The 20,676-nt window shown below is 39.0% G+C and overlaps 1 protein-coding gene across 3 annotated transcripts in view; it reads right to left on the reverse strand.

The window, feature by feature from the left end:
* Positions 1 to 318: 318 nt before the first annotated feature.
* Positions 319 to 20,676, reverse strand: part of GRIN2A (glutamate ionotropic receptor NMDA type subunit 2A) — a 165,976-nt gene continuing 145,618 nt past the window's right edge. The window contains exons 12-14 of one of the 3 annotated variants that reach the window (XM_017733934.1): positions 11,152 to 11,390; positions 7,943 to 9,543; positions 319 to 4,419 (exon numbers count right to left, since the gene is read on the reverse strand). In XM_017733934.1, the coding sequence (XP_017589423.1) occupies positions 4,404 to 4,419; positions 7,943 to 9,543; positions 11,152 to 11,390 (1,856 nt within the window). In that variant the 3' untranslated portion in view covers positions 319 to 4,403. Of the gene's footprint in view, positions 9,544 to 11,151; positions 11,391 to 20,676 lie in introns of all 3 variants that reach the window. The other 2 variants (XM_017733933.1, XM_017733932.1) reach the window with 2 other exon arrangements.

Consider the following 20,676-nt stretch of genomic DNA (forward strand, 5'->3'; position numbering starts at 1 on the left):
CCCTACAACTTTGTCATTACAGCAAGCATCAGTTCCAGCTCTTTTGGACAGGAACTCTCTGACATGTTTTCATGCATCCTAGCACAAAGCAATCCTGACCCAAACAAGTCCTTTAGCCCCTTCTAGAACAGGTATCAAACACTACAATAAATGCTGCTAGAAGATTTCTAGATGTGGGAGGTTTGGAAAGGAGAGAAGAAAACCACTTAAAATAAAGCACTGCTGCAATGTGTCCCACAGCCTGGGGAGATTACTCACGCATGACTGGGTTGGAAGGTGTATGCACGCACGCCTGTGTATACTGTATATATATTTAGGTTAACAAGTTTAAACTATTAATAAACAGCATCTTATGGTATTTGGTAATTAAAATATCAGGCTTGTGTCATTCAAAATAGTGCAACCTACATAGCAATATACAGGAAAATTACACACATTCTTCCTATTCCATTAATATGCTTGTGCATATCAAGATAACAGGATACCCTTTTCCATAAGATTAACCATTTGCATATTTAATTGTATTCTTTGGCCCATTTTCCCGTGAAACCTCGTATGAAAACGTAAAGACTTTGGCTTTAAAAGAAAAAGAAAACTCCCGCTTTTTCAGTTACTTTCAGAAACTTAAGAAGAATTCAAATTACTTTAGTTAAAAATTATCATCTCCTCCAGAAACTGCAGACCCCTGTCACAGACACCCCCACTAGTGTGGCTAACTGTGAACCTCCAATTTCTTTTTATTTTCACTTTTGAAGATCATTTACACTTCTATTGTAGCACAGCACATCCTCCAAAAGTGTTCTGGACTCCTCTAATCTTGTCCCAGCTGGGAACAAGGAAGGTCCCTGTCCCCAGGAGCACGGAAAGGCAGAGCAGCCTCATCAGGGCCTTCCACTGCATCACTACGGGTCCAGGTTCAGGGTTTGCAATGTGAAACAGAAGCCAAAATACATTCCCAAAAGGTTTTTGCCATTAAACACCATTATTAAACAAGCTCAGGAAAAAAAATTATCAGACAAAAGAATGCTGTAGTAATGATGTAACACAAACCTCTTCAAAGCGGTTATTCTTATGTACTGCAATGCATAGAACAAACTTTAAAATGTAATCTCATAACGCATTTGCTGAGAAAAACATATCATTTCTTCTAATAGTACCAGAAGTGCAAAACAAGACATTCTCCATTAAAATTTCATGTCACTGTAAATATTACCATTTTCCCACATTAAAGCTTAGTACCATTTCTGAAAAGTGAGGAAACTTTCATCAATTCCCAAGCAAAGTATCATCTCACTTGGAACTTTACAGTGCACTGCATAAGTATCACAATATTTATTGGTATTTATTTTCACAGTTTTCTAACGTGCACAGAAATATAATTTTTGAAATATATTAGTGAAAACAAATACTAATACAAAAGGGAAAGGACAAAACATCTAGGAGTATAACTGCTTATCACCACTACTTTTTAAGAGTTGGAGAGTCGAAACCATCTCTCTTTTAAATATGTAATACTATATTTAGTGTGGTTATCTATTAATAAAGGTATTGCATGACAATGTTACAGCATGGCTATATTCTCTACTAATTTAGCCTTGTTTTCAATACAGGTAAAGAATTAAGCAAAAGGAGTAAAAATTGTCATTTAAGCGCAAAACAACAAAAACCTGGTAAACAGTGAGGTAACTTATTTTTACTTATATTATTTCTGGTTCTTAAATTATAGATATGACAAAATCATCACAAAATCAGCAGTGGATTCTTACAGCTGTTAGAATGGCAGAAATTTAAAAAAAAAAAAACAGTTTCAATCATGGCAGATACATTCTGCAGTATGGAACAAAAAAGCTCACGATCCCACGAGGAGAACCAAGTGCATCTTCACTGCATTGCAGGGTGATGCACACCTGTATTCCTGGCTTCCAAAGTTGCAGGACTTTGGAAGAGCACATATTTTCAGAGCGCATACTCTGTACACAGGTCGAGAGAAGCAGGGGGAAAAAAAAGTTAAAGCTTGAGTGAGGGAAATAAATGAAGAGCTTATTTACAGAGAGTGCAGTAACCCTCCCCAGCAGAGCAGGGAGAAGCAGGGCAGGATTGCAGCTCCCCTTGAGTCAGGCAAAGACACAAGAGAGCACAAGCAGCCACCTCCCCTCTGACAGACACTGCTGTGACACGGGAATGGGGGTGAGCATGGGAGCGGCTCCACAGAGACAGCTGAGGAACTCGACAGGAGTTTTGCACCATGTACAGCATGTGCACATCAGACAGAGACTCTGCATGATCAGAAAGATGTAAGAGACAGGACAGTCGTGAGGCTACTCCCATTTAACCACAGCTTCACAGGTGACTCCAGCCAGAGCACATTGAGCCTTTCCTCTATCACACCATGTCCCTGTCTGTACTTATATCCATATCACAAAGAAATACACAGCTGTGATTAAACTGAGCTCCCTTAAACGCTGACATGTTGCTAAGACATTTAAATAAGACAGTACAGGTGAATTTGAGCAGGGAAATGGCTCATACCATAAGCCACACTTTGAAAGGCCTTTATGTTCTTTCAGAAGTTCCTTCAGCACTGCTAAGTTTGGAAGGCTCAGCTCTCAATAGGAAGGAAGTTTAGATTAACAAAAAAGAAAAAATCATTGCTAAGAAAATAATTTAAGTCTATCACTGGAACACTGGAAAACTGTTTTTTGTTGCAAACCAGTCTGCCCTACACAGGAAAGGTATCTGCTTTAAAACGACTTTTGAGTTAAGATAGGACTAGAGCTGGAAAAGTTTAGCAAGGGAATGTATGACATTCATCTTGAAAGAAGCACACGATGTGATGATTAACACTTGACACAATCTAGCCAAGCCACAGGATAGTTATTCTTTTATATTAACTAGGAGAGATTTTTTTCATAGAAGTTCTGTTTTCACTAGGTTTTATATATCAACATCTTAAATGCAATGTAAAATAACAAAAAAAATACACCTCTTGAATTCTTCCTAAATCCAGGCAGATTCTCAGACCCTTCGATTCGAGACACAATTCCTGTTCTACATTGATAAACCCAGCAAGGGAGGGAACAGTATCAAAATCTTCCCCATCTCTAAGGTGCATATGCTACACTGCATAAATATGAAAACAGCAAGTTAGTCCACAAGGAATAGATTCTGACACTTCTCTCCCATGCTGGGTAGTCACATGGTATAAAGCAAATTATTATCCCAACTATGCAGGGGGTACTGCAAACCCCACAAAAAAACCTATTTGCATGAGCACAGGAACCTGTAACACCTCCAAGGCTGAAATTGGTACTCACTTGAAGATTTACCTGGCAGATTTTGGAGGCTGGGGATAAACAGACCACTGCTTTTCTAAGTCCACCTAACTGAGATATCTGAGTTAGGAGCCTATACTTTCTAAAAAGTCAACAGAGAGAGGTAATATCTTTCTGGACACATCCCCCACATAACTGCTCCCAACCCCTCAGTCCCTGCACTTCCATCCAGAGGGAGCTTGCTTTCTCTTGCTTTCTCTCTCTCTCTCCCCACTGGTAACAAAAGAGCTTAGCCTTCCAGCACAGAAACACAAAGCTACACACACAGCTCTAGCTTTTGCTTCCTTTAAAACTGTATAAAAAGATTTGCTTTCATCAGGAAAAATAAACCACATCTGATTTCCCTTGTGAGCCTTATTTCACCTCTTAAGTGTTCCTGAAAGACCATAAAGAGACATGTATTTATGAGATGCTGCCAAAACACGGTGACCTGGTGGTGATTTCATTTTTGTTTGTCCAGAGCACTCTTTCTCCTAACCAAGCTTCTTAGATAGCAGAGTAATGAATTCTGAGCAAAAGCTGCAAATACATTAAATTAAATTTTCCAGAAATGCAAGATCTCTTAATTTTCCTTAATTTTATCTTATATATTAAAATATCTTATTTCCATGCTTTTAAATTAGTGGGTGGCTACACTGTTCTAAGAAACACAAGCAGAACACAAAATCTATTTGAGAGAAAAAAAGGGAAATTTACTGTGGTGAAAAGGGAAAGACAAAAACATGAAGAAATTCTACAATATCTTTAAAAGAGAAAAAAAGCAAGAGGCAGGTATGTCTATGTAGCTGTTTTTACCTCCATGTACCTACTGCATTCCTCAGCAATTCAATATCCTGCCTCCATAAAAGGTGTCGTCCAGGAGCAGTGTAACACTACAGGACATGCTACCAAGAATGGCCCATATCATTTACAGCCTGATTCAGTTCCAGCTGGAGTCACAGGAAATCTTGGTGATAGGAATGACCAACAAACTGCTAGAGCTGCAATCAGGAAAATGTAACAAGTCACCAGCACCATCCAGAAAGGTACAGAAAGGATGGCCACTTATGCAGGAAGATTCTTTTCTCCTCTTCAAGTATAGCAGCAGCTAGAGTGAGAGAGAGGGAAATACAGAAAGTCTTGATCTCAGTTTAATTGAAAGTCAGTGCAAATATATCAACAAAGCTCAGGCAAAATTCAGAATTCCACGCGCTCTACGGCTGAGCCTCACAAGCTGTGGCTTGTGGCTCTGTTGAAGATTTTTCTTCAACTTCTCAGCTGCTTCTTCTTTACACGAGCACATCTGCAACCAGCTACTGCCTACAGCCCTGCCTCAGCTCTCCTTCCCTTTTATCGACTTGGATTTATGCCAACATCAAAACAACAAATGCATGCAGACTCTTACTCCCTCTACTTTCAGTATCTGGTGGGGTTTTTTCCTCCTTTATGGAAGCATCTTATATTTCCATGTGAACAACTGCTGTGCAACATTATCAAGTCTTCCCTCTGTCTCTTTATTTTGGTTGAGGGCAGGTGGTTGTATTGAATATTGCAGATAATAATACTAAATCTCTACAGTCACCAGAAATCTGCTCAAATCAGAAAAAGCAAACACTGCAATATCACTGCAATTTCACAATTTCACTGTAGCTAATTTGCTTGTACATTTCACAGAAAGATCAATCCACCTGGGTTGAGGATGTTTACAACTGAATCTCAGGAGAGAAAATGTAAATGGGAATTTTTCTTTCCCACAACTTCACGTACAGTACTTGTATATATATTGAATTATGTGTGTCTGGTTAGATAGAGATGATGATACAAAAGACTTGGAGCGATCGACAAATACTTTGAGAGCTTTATGATGATGTGAAAGACAAGAGCCACCACTGAGTTTTATGATTTACTTGGTAAAATGCTCAGCAACTTCCATGGCAGGATTTGGCATGACATCAGCAAATCATATCTGCTGAAACACACCAGATAGTTCAAAACACTTCAGATTTTAGTTAATATACTATGACTTGGATTGGATATTAAAATGTGCCTGAAATATTTTTTATTACACTCATTACAACATTACACCTTCAGTGCATTTGCCCTCCTGTAGACTTAAGAGCAAAGCATACTTGTGTCTTTGGGAAAAGGTTTGGGTTCATGACAAGTAGTGTTCATCCCACAGACATCCTAACCCTGCTTAGCTCACACAACTATTCCTAAGAAATCTGCATCTCTGTAAGGGGAGGTAAGGAACTTCTGTTTATAAAAACTCCCTCCAGTGAGGAACCAGAAAGCTTTCCATATGAATCAGGGCCAATAATTATGACCAAATGTTGAATAAAGAATACCCAAAACATATTTTTACCTGAACTGCATAGAGATACCCATAGATATGCTTTCTGATCATACTTATAATAAAGTATACTGAGATTTTTGGAAACTGGAAAGAGCCGCAGAAGCCCAAATCTCATTACATTTCATTCCTTAAAAAATGTCATCCTTCACCATCACAAGATGGTGAAGATACAAATACATTTGCAAATACCAAGAACTCATTCTGGACTTCGATAGCTAAAGTCAGTTTAAATCTGTTTAATAAAAAAAAAGCTGTAAACAAAATTCAAGAAGCTTTATTTTGACTATCCCTACACATCATTTATATTATCTCCTGTTTGCAACTCTGCAGTATTCTGTTCTAAATTAAACACCTTGCATACTGCACCTCTGGCATGCAGATGCTTCAATTACAGCTGACAGGCACGATTCTGCTGAGAAGAGTTTCAGTTTAGAGAAAAGTTAGGGTAATATTCACATTTTCCAATTCACAGTGGTAATGGTTTCACTGTTCTTCAGTGAAATGGAGGGAATAATGCTTGAACAATCTAAATTTCCTCTACACAAAAATCCTAAAGCAGTTCTCAGAGTAGCAGGAAAATGGGAGAGCACCACCTCAGGAATACTTTCAGTAGTTAAATGTATTAGCAATTATATTTACTTCTTTAGTTGAAAAGCTGTACACTCTTCTCCTGAAAGGCTTCCTCTCTTCCCTTTCACGCTCCCTTATGGTTAAAATCTAGTGGGTTTTTTTCTTCCAGATGTGTGTGTACAGGGGTGTGTAGCAGACATTTTATTTGTGAAATAATCTGATTGACATTTATAGAAGGAAAAGTCATATAACAATGCATCCCTGCTATGTGAATACCTTTGTATACCAGTAAGTGATAATAAAGATACTGTTTCTTAGTTATGTGTGCATATATTCAGTTTATATAACAGACTTGATTTGAGAGGTTAGAAAAATGGTCTGATGTTCAACAAATATGCACAATATTGTGGAAGGAAGAAGTCCTTCTAAAGGTGTTAATCCTTCTCTGTGTATGCAAATAAATGGTACCACGCTCCTCACTGATCACACTGAACTTATGGCTGTCGGTGTTTGATACTGTATTAACAGCTTTAATACTATTAATATACAATTAATTAGTTGTCACTAATACACTATGAACAAAGAACTACAGTGGGTTGGGATTTGGTTTGGGAAGTGAAAGAATAAAAGAAATACTATACAGCCCTGAGTAATCACCAGTAAGGGGCAAATGCAAACTTACGTACACATTAGGCCTCAAGGTTACTAATAAAGTCCACAGCTCCATAGTAAGTGCCATATAGTGATATCTAAAAATATATACTCTGGATTAGGCAGCTGTGAAATTTCTGACAAGATTACTGCAAACTTTTTAATGAACTTACTTTGTAATGGTAAGTGCATGTGCAATATAAGAAAAGCATTTGTACATGAACATTAACCAATATCCTTGGGGCTTCCTTTTGGTACACAGCAGTTCACATGTTTGGGGTTACTGCCTTCCTATCTACTGTCTGTCACTCTAGAAGGAACATACTAATTTTGTGCTAACACACTGTATTTTACTTATTAAGGTCCTGGGGTTTGGGGTTTTTTAAAATTATTATTTGGCTTTGAAAATTATTATGAAGCTAAAATATGTTTTTGGAAGTCTTAGCTTTCTGTTCTCTTTCAGAGTCTTACTTTTGAATCTGTGCAAATGCATCCCTATTTCTTGTTGTCGGTGTCATACTACATGAATACCATATTGCTTATCCAGTACTAGAAAATCATTAAACATTTCTAAGGACAAAAGTACATTGAATGATACTTAGCAACATAAGTTAGAATAACCCAAATAGTAAAATAATTAGGTACAAAACAGCATAGTTGCCAACATATATTGGGGCTATTTCAGTACAACTTGCCATTTATATATAAAGCATACATAAATGGCTATTTTTTATCCTTTTCAACAAGACATGTTTTAAAAGGATAGTTCAGAGCATACCAGTTTACCTATTCATGTACAAAAGTACATTGGGAAAGGGAGAGGTTTATGTATCATTTACCAGAGCAGGATACTGTTAAAGGAAAAATTCTCCCTCTAAGATGGCTAGGCCTTTTCTTATACACACGTGTATTGCTACAGGAATTTAAAACCCTTGGAGTTGAGTACAAGCTATTCCTATTTGCAACGTAAGGCAAAACATGCTCTGAAATGTACATGTCATTATGGATCCGACCATCCCTGGAAGAGTATGATGCTGTAGACTGTATGGACGACCTGAAATAATTATCATTTCTTCCTCTTGTTGGCAATGAATGTTTATAAAGATCAGCTGGACTTCGCCTAAGAGATAAATGCTGGTCATCACGATAGGAGTGCAGGAAGGGGTTATCATCCGAGTGAACAGCATACAGGGACTTGCTCCGCTTACTGTCCTCCAGAGCATGAGTTAAAAGTGAGGCCTTGTTGCTCAACAGTTTGCTTGAGGGAACACTAAACATGCTTGCATATGGACTACTTTGAAGAAATTTCTCTCTTTCTTTCAAGCTTATACTACGAGAAGGTCTTCCAATATCAATTTCCCTGGACTTATCAGCGATATTATCAAAAGAGTGTTGCCTGCTAATCCTCAGTTTATTCTTTCTATGATATTGCAGAGCACTACTTTGTGACCAAGTACGCTCATATATTTCTTCAGGAAGTGATAAGTTCGTTGTATCCTGCAGCATCTGATCTTCCTCAATATCATAGAGGTTCCCCATCCGCAAGCATGCATCGCATTTATAGGGAGATCTGGTCGTGTAGTGTCCTGCGTAAGTGGGCATGTTGGAGAGACAGCTCCTGCAGTGGGTGGAATTCTGCCTGTACCTATCGTTCATGTCACCTAGGGAAGTATTTTTTTCTTTGAGAGTGTAGTGCTTTGCATAAAGTTTATACTGGTCATTATTTGGAAGACTGTCTTCGTTATGTGATGGAGTCCTGTTAGCTTGTTCAGCTTTCCTGAAGCTGTCACTGTGATCTTGGTAAACATCAGGAAACTCTACAGTTTCTGGAAGGACAATGTTTTCGATGTACTGAGGTGTGTCCAAGCGGAATCCTGGCTCCTTGTCAGCATCAATTGTGTAGATTTTATCCCGTGGAGAGCCCTGTTTGGTTTTCAGATATGTCAGTTCCACTTCACTACAGTCTTTTGGGTATTTTGATGCTACTGTCCTTTTTTTAAAATTGTCCTTGGTTTTGTGGTGCTTGTTGTTGGTTTCAGCTTCCATGTGGCAAGTAGCTCTGCTTGATGTCTCTGATACATCTGAATGGACAATCTCTTCAGGAAGGTATCTTTGGCTTTTCAATGAAAGCTGCCTGTTTTCCTCTGACTCGTTTTCTCTCTGGGGACCTTGGCCCTGACGTACAGATTCTTGACGCAAAGATTCAACAGATTTCCTCCAAAGCTGCCTGGGTCTGGAGTTCACTTTTGCTTCTGTTGTTACTGCAACCTCTACTGTATTTGGATTGGATTCATTCAGTGTGAGAGGATGCTGCCCTTGGAAAACATAGTTGTTCAGATTGTCCTTGTGTCGATTGCCAGGAAGTGTCTGCAGTTCACTTATGTTGTCACCAAAAAAGTTGTCCTTTGTCTGAAAGGATCTGTTATCAGCAAATATCAAGTTTCCCTTATCCATGACCATGTCCATAATCAAAGAACCCCTCTGAATAAAGTCAGCTGTTCTTTTGGGGGAGTCAATTCTTGAAGGATTGATATTCGTCATGTTTTTCGCTGTTCGCAGCAGTTTTAACATGTTGGTTTGTGAATTGGTCAAAGAAAAGTCAGGAGACTTCTTTTTCTCCTCAATGTGTACTCCATGAATGCAACTGTAAATACCCTGCAATATGAGTAATGTAAAACAAATTAAATCACTAGGTATAACAAATTAAAAATTCCATTTTACTTTTACTAGCAATAAAGAACAATTAAACATTTTTATCCAATTACTGGAAAGATTAAAAGTACATCTCCATCTTTTTATAATTTCCTTGCACTGAAATGGAGGAACATTTTCTACTATATCTGTTGGAATTACAAAGGAGAAAAATTGCCAGTGTTTCACAAACCATTGGTCTGTCTTGGCCTCCCCAGTTTATTCCAGATACAAGATTAGAAGGTACCCCAAAGGGTTCCCTAATCTCAGCACAAAATGAAACTAACCTTCAGTAATAGATACTCCCTTATTTTAAACCAGTGATTAAGTTTCCCCTCTAAATAAGCCTGTAGTGGGACTATTTTATTGGAGGTTAAGTTCACTTGTACTGAAATGAAAAGGCTTCTAGTCATCATATTTTAGCTTTTCTGATCCCTATCCCAGTATATATGAAAAAAACCCAGCTCTTTCTAAAGTTGAATGTGAGTTAATTTTGAGCAAAAGGCTGAAGCCCATTTTCTCACTCCAACCTCTTCGGTCACTCCTGTGAGCCCAGTTGACATTTCCAACCCTGTGAACTAGCAATTCTCAGACATTTACCTATGACATAAGTACTCTTTCTCCTGCATTGCTTAGGAGAATTTCATATAAAAAAAGACCAGAAATACAAAGTTCAAATATAAAATGTGTAGGTTAAGGTGCATATGGTTCCCAGACAATCCCCAACAGAGTAGTGCAGACTATTTTTAATGCAGTTCCAAAATGGTCCAATCTACTCAACAGGGTAATTGCAGCACTCTTTAAAGCAATTAGCCATTTTAGCATCATTTTCAGTTCTCCTAGGCTATATAAAAAATCCAGAGAAATCACTTACCTAATGAAAGTTCTATCTGTTTTAAAAATATATAAAGAAAAAACCCAACTAATTTGTCAAAAATATAAGAATAAGCCCACTTTTCCCTTTTTTGTTACAAGTATCAGTTTCCTGGATATGTAAATCCCCTTTGGGTCTGGTAAAGTTATCATTAAAACTTGCCTTAGTACCCAACCAATACAAGACATATATCACCAATATCACATAAATGATACTTGTGTTTGACCTTTTCTCATAGAGTCTATTCAAGTTTGCTATCAAGAAAAGCTTATAAAAATACTCCATTGTATTTTTATAACTTACAATTCTCTTGCTTAAGAAATGCACAAGGGCTAATGTCTCTTATCAAATTAGGTTTTTGGGGTTTTTTTTATTTTTTATGTGGAAATTAATACATTTCCTGCATCTGAGCTCTACCATTTCTTCATTGAAATTGTCCCTTAATGTACTTGTTTTCAGCATTTGATTCCTGATTATCCTTGCATTTGATAATTCATACCCTAAATAGTCCAATGGATAAAGACTTCCCAAGGAGTGCAAGTGCATCCTAAGCCCATTGACTACCCCAGAGCATCACACTGATGCTCTACCATGTATTTTAAATGTCCAGGTGGGAATAAAAGGAAGGATAATGTTTTGGGGAGGCAGTGTTTATTCTGCCTGTTGCCTAAAGGGGAAAAAATGAAAGTAGTACTGACCCTGCTGATTGAGAACAGCAATCCTGGCCTATCCGAGCAGACTCCAGTGAAGCAGAATCTAAGTTTCCAGTAAAACAAGTGCTCCCAGACAAAGGTTATTAAGCTGAGTGCCATGGCTGCTGCAAGCATATAAAACACTCCTGCCATGTTGTCGATGTCCAGTTGGCTGCTCATGACTTCATTCTTCTCGTTGTGACAAATACCAGTCAGCCACAGGGTTTCTAACTCTTCCATTTCCCCTAGGGAGAGCAAGGAGTCAAACCAGTTAAAACGCAAAAATCACTGCTCACAGTATTCGAAATTCTTTGCAAGTTTAAAAATACAGCACCATTTAATGCTTCATTCGTGGAGCACTGCAGACTTATCTAGCCAGGAGTTGCAAATATAGCAGATTTCAACTCACAGCACCCTAGTTTCAGATGTCCTCAGATTTCATAAATTACGTGGGAAGCTGGATGCTCTAGAAAGCAGGATCTGTGGCTTAGATAGAACTTTCTTCTGCTTGCTGTAACTATTAGCACTTGTTACAGAGAGTGGAATGAGTTTAGTAAAGAGCTGGGACAGGCTGTAGTGATCACCAGACCCTTTCATGCCCCCTCCCCTCCCCTGCCCTACACTTGCTCCTCTCTGATCCACTCCAACCCCTCCCTTTGGCCCTTCCCTTTAACATCACAAGATAAACTTCACAAATTCTTGCCATTCTTTTAGAGTGTGTCATAAGAAGTTTGCTCTTTCCCATCTGATCTGTGATGACCTTATTTCTTCTTTTCAAGTAAGTTGCAATGATGTAGCTGAACCTCTTCTGACACATCTGGTCTCTGCATTCATCTCTGGTATCTATTCCCTTTTCCTGCTGCCATTCCTGTCTCCTGGGCAGCAGCAGAAACACAAACGACCTCATCACATGCCTGAAATGGAACATTCCTAGTTCTAGCTGTGCCACATCCTTACTGTCATTAAAACACTTCATTTACTTAAAGCTAATGAAGCAAATCTGCTCCCTCCCTCCCTCTCTTGTGTATTCTTAACTTTGAATCCATGTTTCACTGATGAGATCTGGCCTCAGATAAAGGACACTGTCACCTAGCAGTGGTTGCTACCGCCAGCATGGACAGAGGTGGGCAAGAAACTGCCACTGTTCCTGCCAAAATTCTTTTTATTATTTTGCATAATTTACTAATTCTAAAATATTTAGTGTTGTTCTTAGTGAAGCACTGCATGGGCATACAGGCCTTTTTACTCTCTCAGGATATAGTCAGCTGAGTAATCATATTATAATTTTTAATGTCATAAACTTCATTGTTTCTGGAAAATACAGCAGGCAATGCAGAGGGCCAAAAAGGACAGTATAGCTGTCTTGGTGTGTTTTCCAATTTAAGATATGGCTTCAGTCTGGGGGAAGAATGGTACAAATCCCTAATCCTTAGCCAGTGATTAGGGAATATATTTTCAGTATTATAATTCATACATCACTGGAAAAAAGAACAGAAAAAAATGGCTAGAAGCTATATTGACATTTCAGCTACCTTCAAGCTAGACTAGAAGATCAATGACCTGCTGTGCAAAAGCATTTTGCAGGATAGAGTGCCAGGGCACCAGGAAAACTGCAGCCCACAGATAATTTGGATGTGAGTTCCAACTAGAAATGGAACACAAGACTGTGATGGAGAAATTGCTTCTCAGAGAATGTGAATGAAAAACTGAAGTAGAAAGGACAAGTTCTGATACACTTTAGCAAAGGCATTTCACAAATTTGGGAGAGGGATTATTCAGTCTCTAGCTAATTCCCAGTTTAATTTTGTGCTTGAAGCATGAATTGAACCTCTGCATCTGCAAAAGGCAATGTGTCTTCTCCCAAATTACAGTGCTCAATCTTCAAAATACCTAAGAGCACCCCAAAGAAGAAAGTCAAACCTAGTGAATCTTTAAATATCTTCTAATCCAGGACATTGGGACAATAAATTATTAATTGTAACAGTATAGATATTGCACACATAGATAATTGGGGTTCATTATTGCATTTCCATATCTTAGAACATTTGGATTTCTTTTGTTCTGTTAAACCTCAGTGGACTGTTTCCCTTTCCTTTCTTTCAAGTCCTCCCCAAGGTCTATGAATAAAACTCACAGAGGCTATAGAAGAGAAAAGAACCCAAGTCCAAAGAGAGACCAATATTTATGGTCTGTGCACTAGTAGCTGAAGCTCTGCCAATCAGACCTCATTACTTCCCACAGGAAAATTCACATGTCCCATGACTGTCAGGCATCAATTTGATTTGACTGCTGTGCCCTTTCACTATTCATAACAAAATTCACAAAGGAATTTAAACCTCTTTTTTATTACTGTTTCCTCCGTGTTCCTTTCCCTTTGGCATGTACATCTAAAGTAACTATTGATAATCCAGCAACCTTTCCAAAAACATCCCTACAGAAATGAACTAAGCTTGTTTTGAGTCAAGATAAATGACAGTGCCCTAGCAAGTAAAGAAGAACAAAGTATCCCAGAGCCTTGCAGATCCTGCTGTTGCAATATCCCTTCCATAATATGACAATGACAGCAATCACTGTTAATTAATGCCCGAAAGAAATCCACATTTTTATAGATAGCAAAGCACTGTGAATCATTGGATTGCCATATTTATGGAGTGATCTTATCTGGGAATGGACATATTAGGCTGATAATTCTGGTACCTCCATATAAAGCAGTTGCCATTTCCAGTATATATCTTTATACATGTGCATATATATTTATATGTGTGTGTGTGTGTGTGTGTTTGTACACACAGAAACACAGACAAAGCAGTCAATAATTTAAACATAATAACACTTCAGCATAGCTGACCCTATAAAACTGCAAAAATGCCCAATCTTCTTATTGCTTTTCCTGCCCATTGCACTTTAAACCAGATATTCACAGAAGCCATAACATTTTTATTACAAAATCCTCAGGCATGAGAAACTTTTTTATCTGTGGTGTCAATTCATTCCTTATTAAAATCTGCCACTTCCAAATTTGGCCTGGAGTTTGAATTCAAAACATTGAACTTTGAGGCTAGCTAAATTTGGTTCAGAAAATAAATTAATTTAAAATAACTAAGTCAGTTTGGAGGAATGCTGTCTTTCAAATCCTTTTTGGTGGTCTGACTTGTAAGCTGAATGTGTAGGGTGATGACACCTATGGCAATATATCACACTTGGCAATTGAAAGGCCAGCAATTTGTGATTACCAGGCACTGGAGAGTTCAGTCATCCCTGAGTGTGCATAATATTAATTAGCAAGTGGGAGCTCCAAATATTACATAAAACAGACCTTGGAAATCTAAGTCAGCAACCTCAATATACATAAATGCCAGGCCTCACTGAACTGAGTGTTAATGGAGTTCAAGCCTGCATCTAATAGGGGGTCTCAAGTTACTCATAAATATTAATCAGACTTATTTTAAGGCTTTTTGTTTTCTCTTCAGGCACTTACTAAAGGAATGTAATGCCACAATAATTTCCTACCTTCATGCATGTGTGGACTAGATTAACATGTAAATGGACAGTTGCAGATCTCAGCAAGAAAGAACATCATGACGCTGGCACAAAACCAGAAAATGAAGAGTTGCAATGTATTTGACAAAAAAAAAATATACAGTGTTTGTTTTCTGTTTAACACATCCACAATCTATTTAACCTGAAAAACTCACAAATGACTACATGATTCCTACGTTAAGAGATTTTTAAAAAATTCTATAGCACTGTATCATAAAAGATCTGCTTCGTTTATACTGTAAGAATGACCATAAGCAAGTACTTTAAAAATCCATAGTTCAAGCAGCATTGAGTCTCTGCAGTATTCATTCAAAATACACTCCAATGAATTGCAACATTCCAGCTCTCTCACTTGTAATTCAACACTATTTACAATGGGTTTAGGTTACAGCACAAACAGTGCTCTGATCCCTTTGTGCTCCTCCTGGGTTTGTTCCTGTGGCTATGGAGCTCTCTGCTCTGGCTGCTATTTGCACAGAAACGTGCCAGTTGGCCCTTTGGCCTGAATATCCCACAAGGGCCTTTCTTTCTACATTTTAGTGTAAACTCCTCTAGCCTCTTTCACACGTTATCATCCTGGGAAGGACTGATAAACCATCCACTGTGTCCCCTGAACAATTTTGTCACAATAAAAATTTCATTATCCAGACACAGAAACGATACAGTCTATAGGATAAATTACATGCTTTTCCTCATCAGGGCCTTAGCAGACACCTCTCCGTGGTGCCCAGTTGACAGGCACACTGCTTTTTTGCAGCCTGTGTCACTGCCTCTTGAGATGTGTCAGTTCTCTGGGATTATTTTAGGAGGGGTTACTGGTCTCCCCAGATTCCTTTTGTTTCCATGGCACACAGGCTCCTGCAACCACCTGAGCACTGGGACCCCCAGTGCCAGGTCCACCTGCACCAAACTGCCAGGCCCTTCAGCAGCTGTACCAGCAACTGCAGCTGCATGGGCAGTCACCCACCCCTGACTCCAAAAAACATTACCTTGCAGCTCTCATCAGTGAGAGTTGTCTGGAAAAATTAGTTCTCCTGTATATTGTGCTGTTTCAGGCATTGCGACCATCCCCGCTACGTGCAGTCTGCACATCCTGCAGGAGCGTGCCTGGGCCAAACAAGGCAAAGATGCCCTGTCCCAGTGGGGAAAGCAGAGCTGCAGCCCAACACCCTCGTTGCTGCGCAGGTTAAGTACAGCAGACCTCTGGTGTCAGCACTTCCTTGGGACTTGCATAAGGCAGAGGCCAGGAGCAGGTCACTGGCAGGAGATCACAGCGCATGTATCAGAGCAGAAGGTGCCAAAGGAGCTGGCTGCTGGTGACAGCGTCAGGGGCGGTGGCTCTTGTGCAAAGCGCTAACCTGAGGTTCAGCCTGAGCAGTCAGCACAGCAAACTGGCACGTACCGAGTAAAGCTGATGAACAGGAGGGTTAAATATATACACTCACACCAGTCAGATGGAGAGCATCAGCTTCAAAAGACTCTGGTGGCCCTAACAGAATCATCTGCTTATTCGGGCTGGACAAAAGGTAGTTTTCAAATTTAGGGACAGACTATTCCATGCTTGCCTGGTGAGCACTCCCCATAAGTGACAGAGGAGGAGGGTAGCACCCCACCACTTGGGGACCCTAAAATAAAAGGGTGTTCCCTGAATAGCGGGGTCAGCAGCCAAACGGATTGATGTGCATTTGGTTCAATAAACTCATCAGTTCCAATCTGACCCAGTTATATGATCCATACAGAATGTTTCAGAGAAGAGATTATATAAAAGCACAGCAACTTATCGAATTCAGCCTGGATCCCCCAAAACAATCTCTCTTATTCTTATTTTCTGAGTTATTTCCCCCTGTGAAAATAGCAAGAGGAACACAGATGACTGACAGCAATAAACTTACTGTGAGCTAATGACTTCACTCTGCATGTCCCCATTAGTTAAGGATGAATTAACAGAACTGCTAAGCACGACTTTCAATATTACAATCCCTCTAACTCTTGTTCAGCTACACAAACGCCCTCCACTTATACACTCACACTCTTCAGTCACATTTGTTCCACCCACTGCTTAAGGAGGACACTAAATATATAAACAGAAAATCACTGTGATTGTGGGTGTATTCTGCCTGAGCAGCACACACTGAAAATATGTCCTTATAATCACATACGTATTTCCTTCTTGGGCTTTAACAGCCCGTGTGAGTCACACTGCTACACTTCCTTATAATCTAGACAGCGATTTGGAAGGCTTATGCTAAAATATGAAAAAAATAGCAAAGAGCTTTCCCCTTCCAGATGTAAGGGGGCAAATCTCATTTCCACAGTTACCTATTACCCCTAAGGAGTGGGAAGCTATTATTCACCCAGGAAAACAATTCTTAGTGTACTAAGCTGTCTTAAAAGCACATAAAGATTAACCAGAACTGAAAGTTATTAGGAAGGGATAACAGACTCTGTGGAAACTCAAACCAGAACTAGTTTTCTTCTTTATGTCTCTGAGTCTCTAATTGCTTTAAAGTGTGCAGCTTTAAGGGTTAAGGGCTTAATACAGCTACACCATCTGCCCTCTTTTCCTGGAGATCTCTTCCCACACTCTCTTTTGAACTGAGCTTTTAATCTGCAGGTAGTGCAATACATTACAAATACCTCAGACAAGTAGATGTGTAACCTGGCCAGCCAGCTGGTATACTCCACCCCTTCCCAAAATTACCAAGGATTTTCTGTTCCCTGTATCCAACTGTTTCTGTTGCCATGAGTGTTTTATTGCTCTATTCTGCTGCATCCCTCCTAGCTAAAGGCTCCTTGCTGCCTTTCTCTCCATCCCATCCATGCACACTCTGAACCCCTCTTACGCTCTTAATTCCAAAGTAGCTTTGTAATTTGTAGTTCAATAATCTCATCTTCTCACAATTAAAATTAAAAAAAAAAAAAAGAAGAAGAAGAAAAAGGAGAGATGGGAGAAAGACTGAAAGAAAAAGAGAGAAAGAGAAAGCTAAATTCTCCTCGCTTTCTATGCACCTGTGGTTCTACACCAAATCCCAAAGACATGATGCTATGGGTTTCAGAAACAATGCCTCCCAAATGATTTTGCAGGATATATTTGGAAAAAGTACCACTCTTTAAATGGCACGTGCAGCCCAAGCCAGAGAAGTATCAGCAACACTTGGGCCTGCAGACAGCTGGCCTAAAGTTCCTGCTATGGGAGGCTGGAGGAACACGGCTGCCGGCCTGAGCCTTCACCCCACTGTGCTGGCAGAGCTGTGTGCACACACAGTGACAGCTGCAAGGTAACACGCTGGGGCTGGGGATGTCAGCCTGCCCAGCTGCTCCTACAGAGGTTCAGAAAATAAATCAAAGCACGGATCATGCGATTCCTCAGCGCACCGCATTTCTGTTCTGACACATTCCTGTGGCCGTGGGCGGAAGATCCAAACAAAATGATGGTGCTGTTTCTTAGCAGCCGTATCATTTTAGTTGCTTCTCAACTCCTGGGTGCTTCTATTTCTCAACAGAAGACTGAGAAATTGTTGTCTGTGTCTCAGTAGAAATATTTTTACTTCTCTGTTAAAAAACAATGGAAGTTTCATCTTGTGATCACAGCAAGACAAAAAAAAGCAGCACAACCTCCACTGGGCTTTAGAGAATCATCCCAATGATCAACTACCTTAAACCAAGCTGCAGATGCTAATCATCAGCTCAAAGCTTTTGCAGATAATGAGATGTGCTGTACAGACAGTAAGATGAACAAAACCAGAAATTCACTAGCAATGCACTTCACTCATATCCGTTATACAAGAAAAAGCAACTCTCAACTCTTTCTGTTAAAGAGATTCAGTGTTCCAAAGCAATTAACCTTATACTAACAAATGTATACTCATCTCAACTTCCCATGAGCGGGGCTATGTATGTGAACTTGCACAGAATAAGGGATGAAACCTTTAGAGCACAATTGCACTTCTGAGACAATTAAGTAGGTATTCTTTAAACTCCTCAGCAACTCATTCCCATCCTTCTTTCCTCTGTCTCTTTTCTTCTTCATTAGAATAACAAATTTGGCATCTTGTGGCCTGCTTCCTTACACTGAGACTTCAGAGCTGCTCTCACTGTGGGATTGATAATTGCTGGTGTAATTGGTCCACCCAGCAGAACTATCCTCAGGATGGGAACACTATACACACAGAAACATATATAAACCACCCAGTTAAAGCTTGAAGTTATCCCTAAGGCAAGACTACATCCCTCTGTATTTATTTGATTTTTTTTTCCAGTGCCAACAAGATTAAAAAGAGGGTTCAAAGTCATTGGCTTTAATGCAGAAACAGCATCATGCTTTGAGAAGTATGAAAAGGTTCCCCCTGCATGAACAAGCAATTAATTCTTCAGTTCGATGTTTTACATGTGCAAGGAAGAGGGAAGAAGTTCCTATCCACTGCACAAAAAATTCATTTCAATGTGTAAGTGAACTGGCTTAGATAGGAGAATGATATAGAAGCAGCAAGGAAAAATCGAATGAGAAAAACCAAAGGAGAAAGACATATGCAGAGGAAATTGGAAGCTCTAAAATACATTTCAAAAGGCCATTTCAGTACTGGGTAAATGTAAAATAGAGATGAGATCATGGCTTTTTGTATGTGCAATCAGATATACTTTTAAATAAATTACTTGGTGCTATCCAAGTATATAGTATAATCCAAAAAGATGATTTCTCTTATTAACATAATATTCACATAAAGAAATTGTGTTTGTTGAACTCATTAGAATGTTTTTTTCTTATAGTTATGAAACTCATTAGGTTTACAATCATTCATTGAAATTATTCCAGACTCTGATGAATGTCCTATTACATGTACTGGAGAATAATTCAATCCTACTTGGGGTTCTGCTGTTTTACAGGCTTAGTCTTTGGGAATAATATATCCTGCAGAAGCTATACATGTGAAAGAAGATTTCTGCCTTCATTTGTGTTTGCCTATTTACTTAAACAACCTCATTCAGGCTCCACTGAGGCTTTCCCAGGAGTACCATCTTAAGATGAAACTTTCCCCCAACCATACTTGCTTTTAGTCTAGAGAACTTCAAAGAGATTTTTAGTGATATAGCAAAGTGATGTTGGTCTGAACTCTGGGTTCATCCCTTCTAGTTCACCAAAACAGAGTTATGTAAGTTCACAGCTAAAAAGATTATCCATTGAACTACTGAAGTTAGACATGGATTACAAAATCAGGTCATGCTAGTTCCGGGCAATTACTCCTTACATTTAATTTCTTGGTGTTTAGTTCCAGTTCACCTGCAATGTACTTTGTAACTCAGTAGAAGAAATTTCATTATTAGGGCTTTTCTGTTGATTTTTTTTTTTCTGTTTTTTTTTCTCACATTTGGGGGAAATGCAATGGTAGTTGGGGTTTTTTTTCCTGAAAATGGTCATCTAGACCTGTGACACAATAAAGTGAGACAAGGTATCAAACAGTTCTGGGACTAAAGGAAACATACCTACAACAATTTCTACACATCATATATGTCCAATTACAAAACTCTTTACAAGTTTACGGATCCTTTACAAGAGAAAAGTAATGTTTTAGCATTCATGGGTTGTTCAGAGTAACTTCCAATGGAACTGGAAAAATGCCATAAATGTATTCACAATTCCCATGGTTTGTGCATTTAAAATTTTTGCTTATCATCTAGGCAAGATGAGTGAGGGAGGAGACATTTCATAATAAGGTTTCATTCACCTGGGTGTTTGCTATATCTATTGCTGTTCTGTAAGTTTTAATACTAAGTTTTGTAGACAATCCATTTGTATTATTTTCAGCTACTAAAAATGGGTTGAAGATATAAGCATTTGTATGCCGTGTAAGTCCACAGGTCAAAGTGTAAACACAGGGTAAGATTTTTCACACTTTCCTTCCACCCTCTTGGTTTTGTCCCTGATATTCAGAGATGAGGTGAAGCATAAAAATGCAGCACCTTCAGTATTTTGATGAGCTTTTTCTTAAATAG

Source organism: Corvus brachyrhynchos, unplaced genomic scaffold (genome assembly GCF_000691975.1).
Source record: "Corvus brachyrhynchos isolate BGI_N302 unplaced genomic scaffold, ASM69197v1 scaffold5, whole genome shotgun sequence".
Taxonomy (NCBI): domain Eukaryota; kingdom Metazoa; phylum Chordata; class Aves; order Passeriformes; family Corvidae; genus Corvus; species Corvus brachyrhynchos.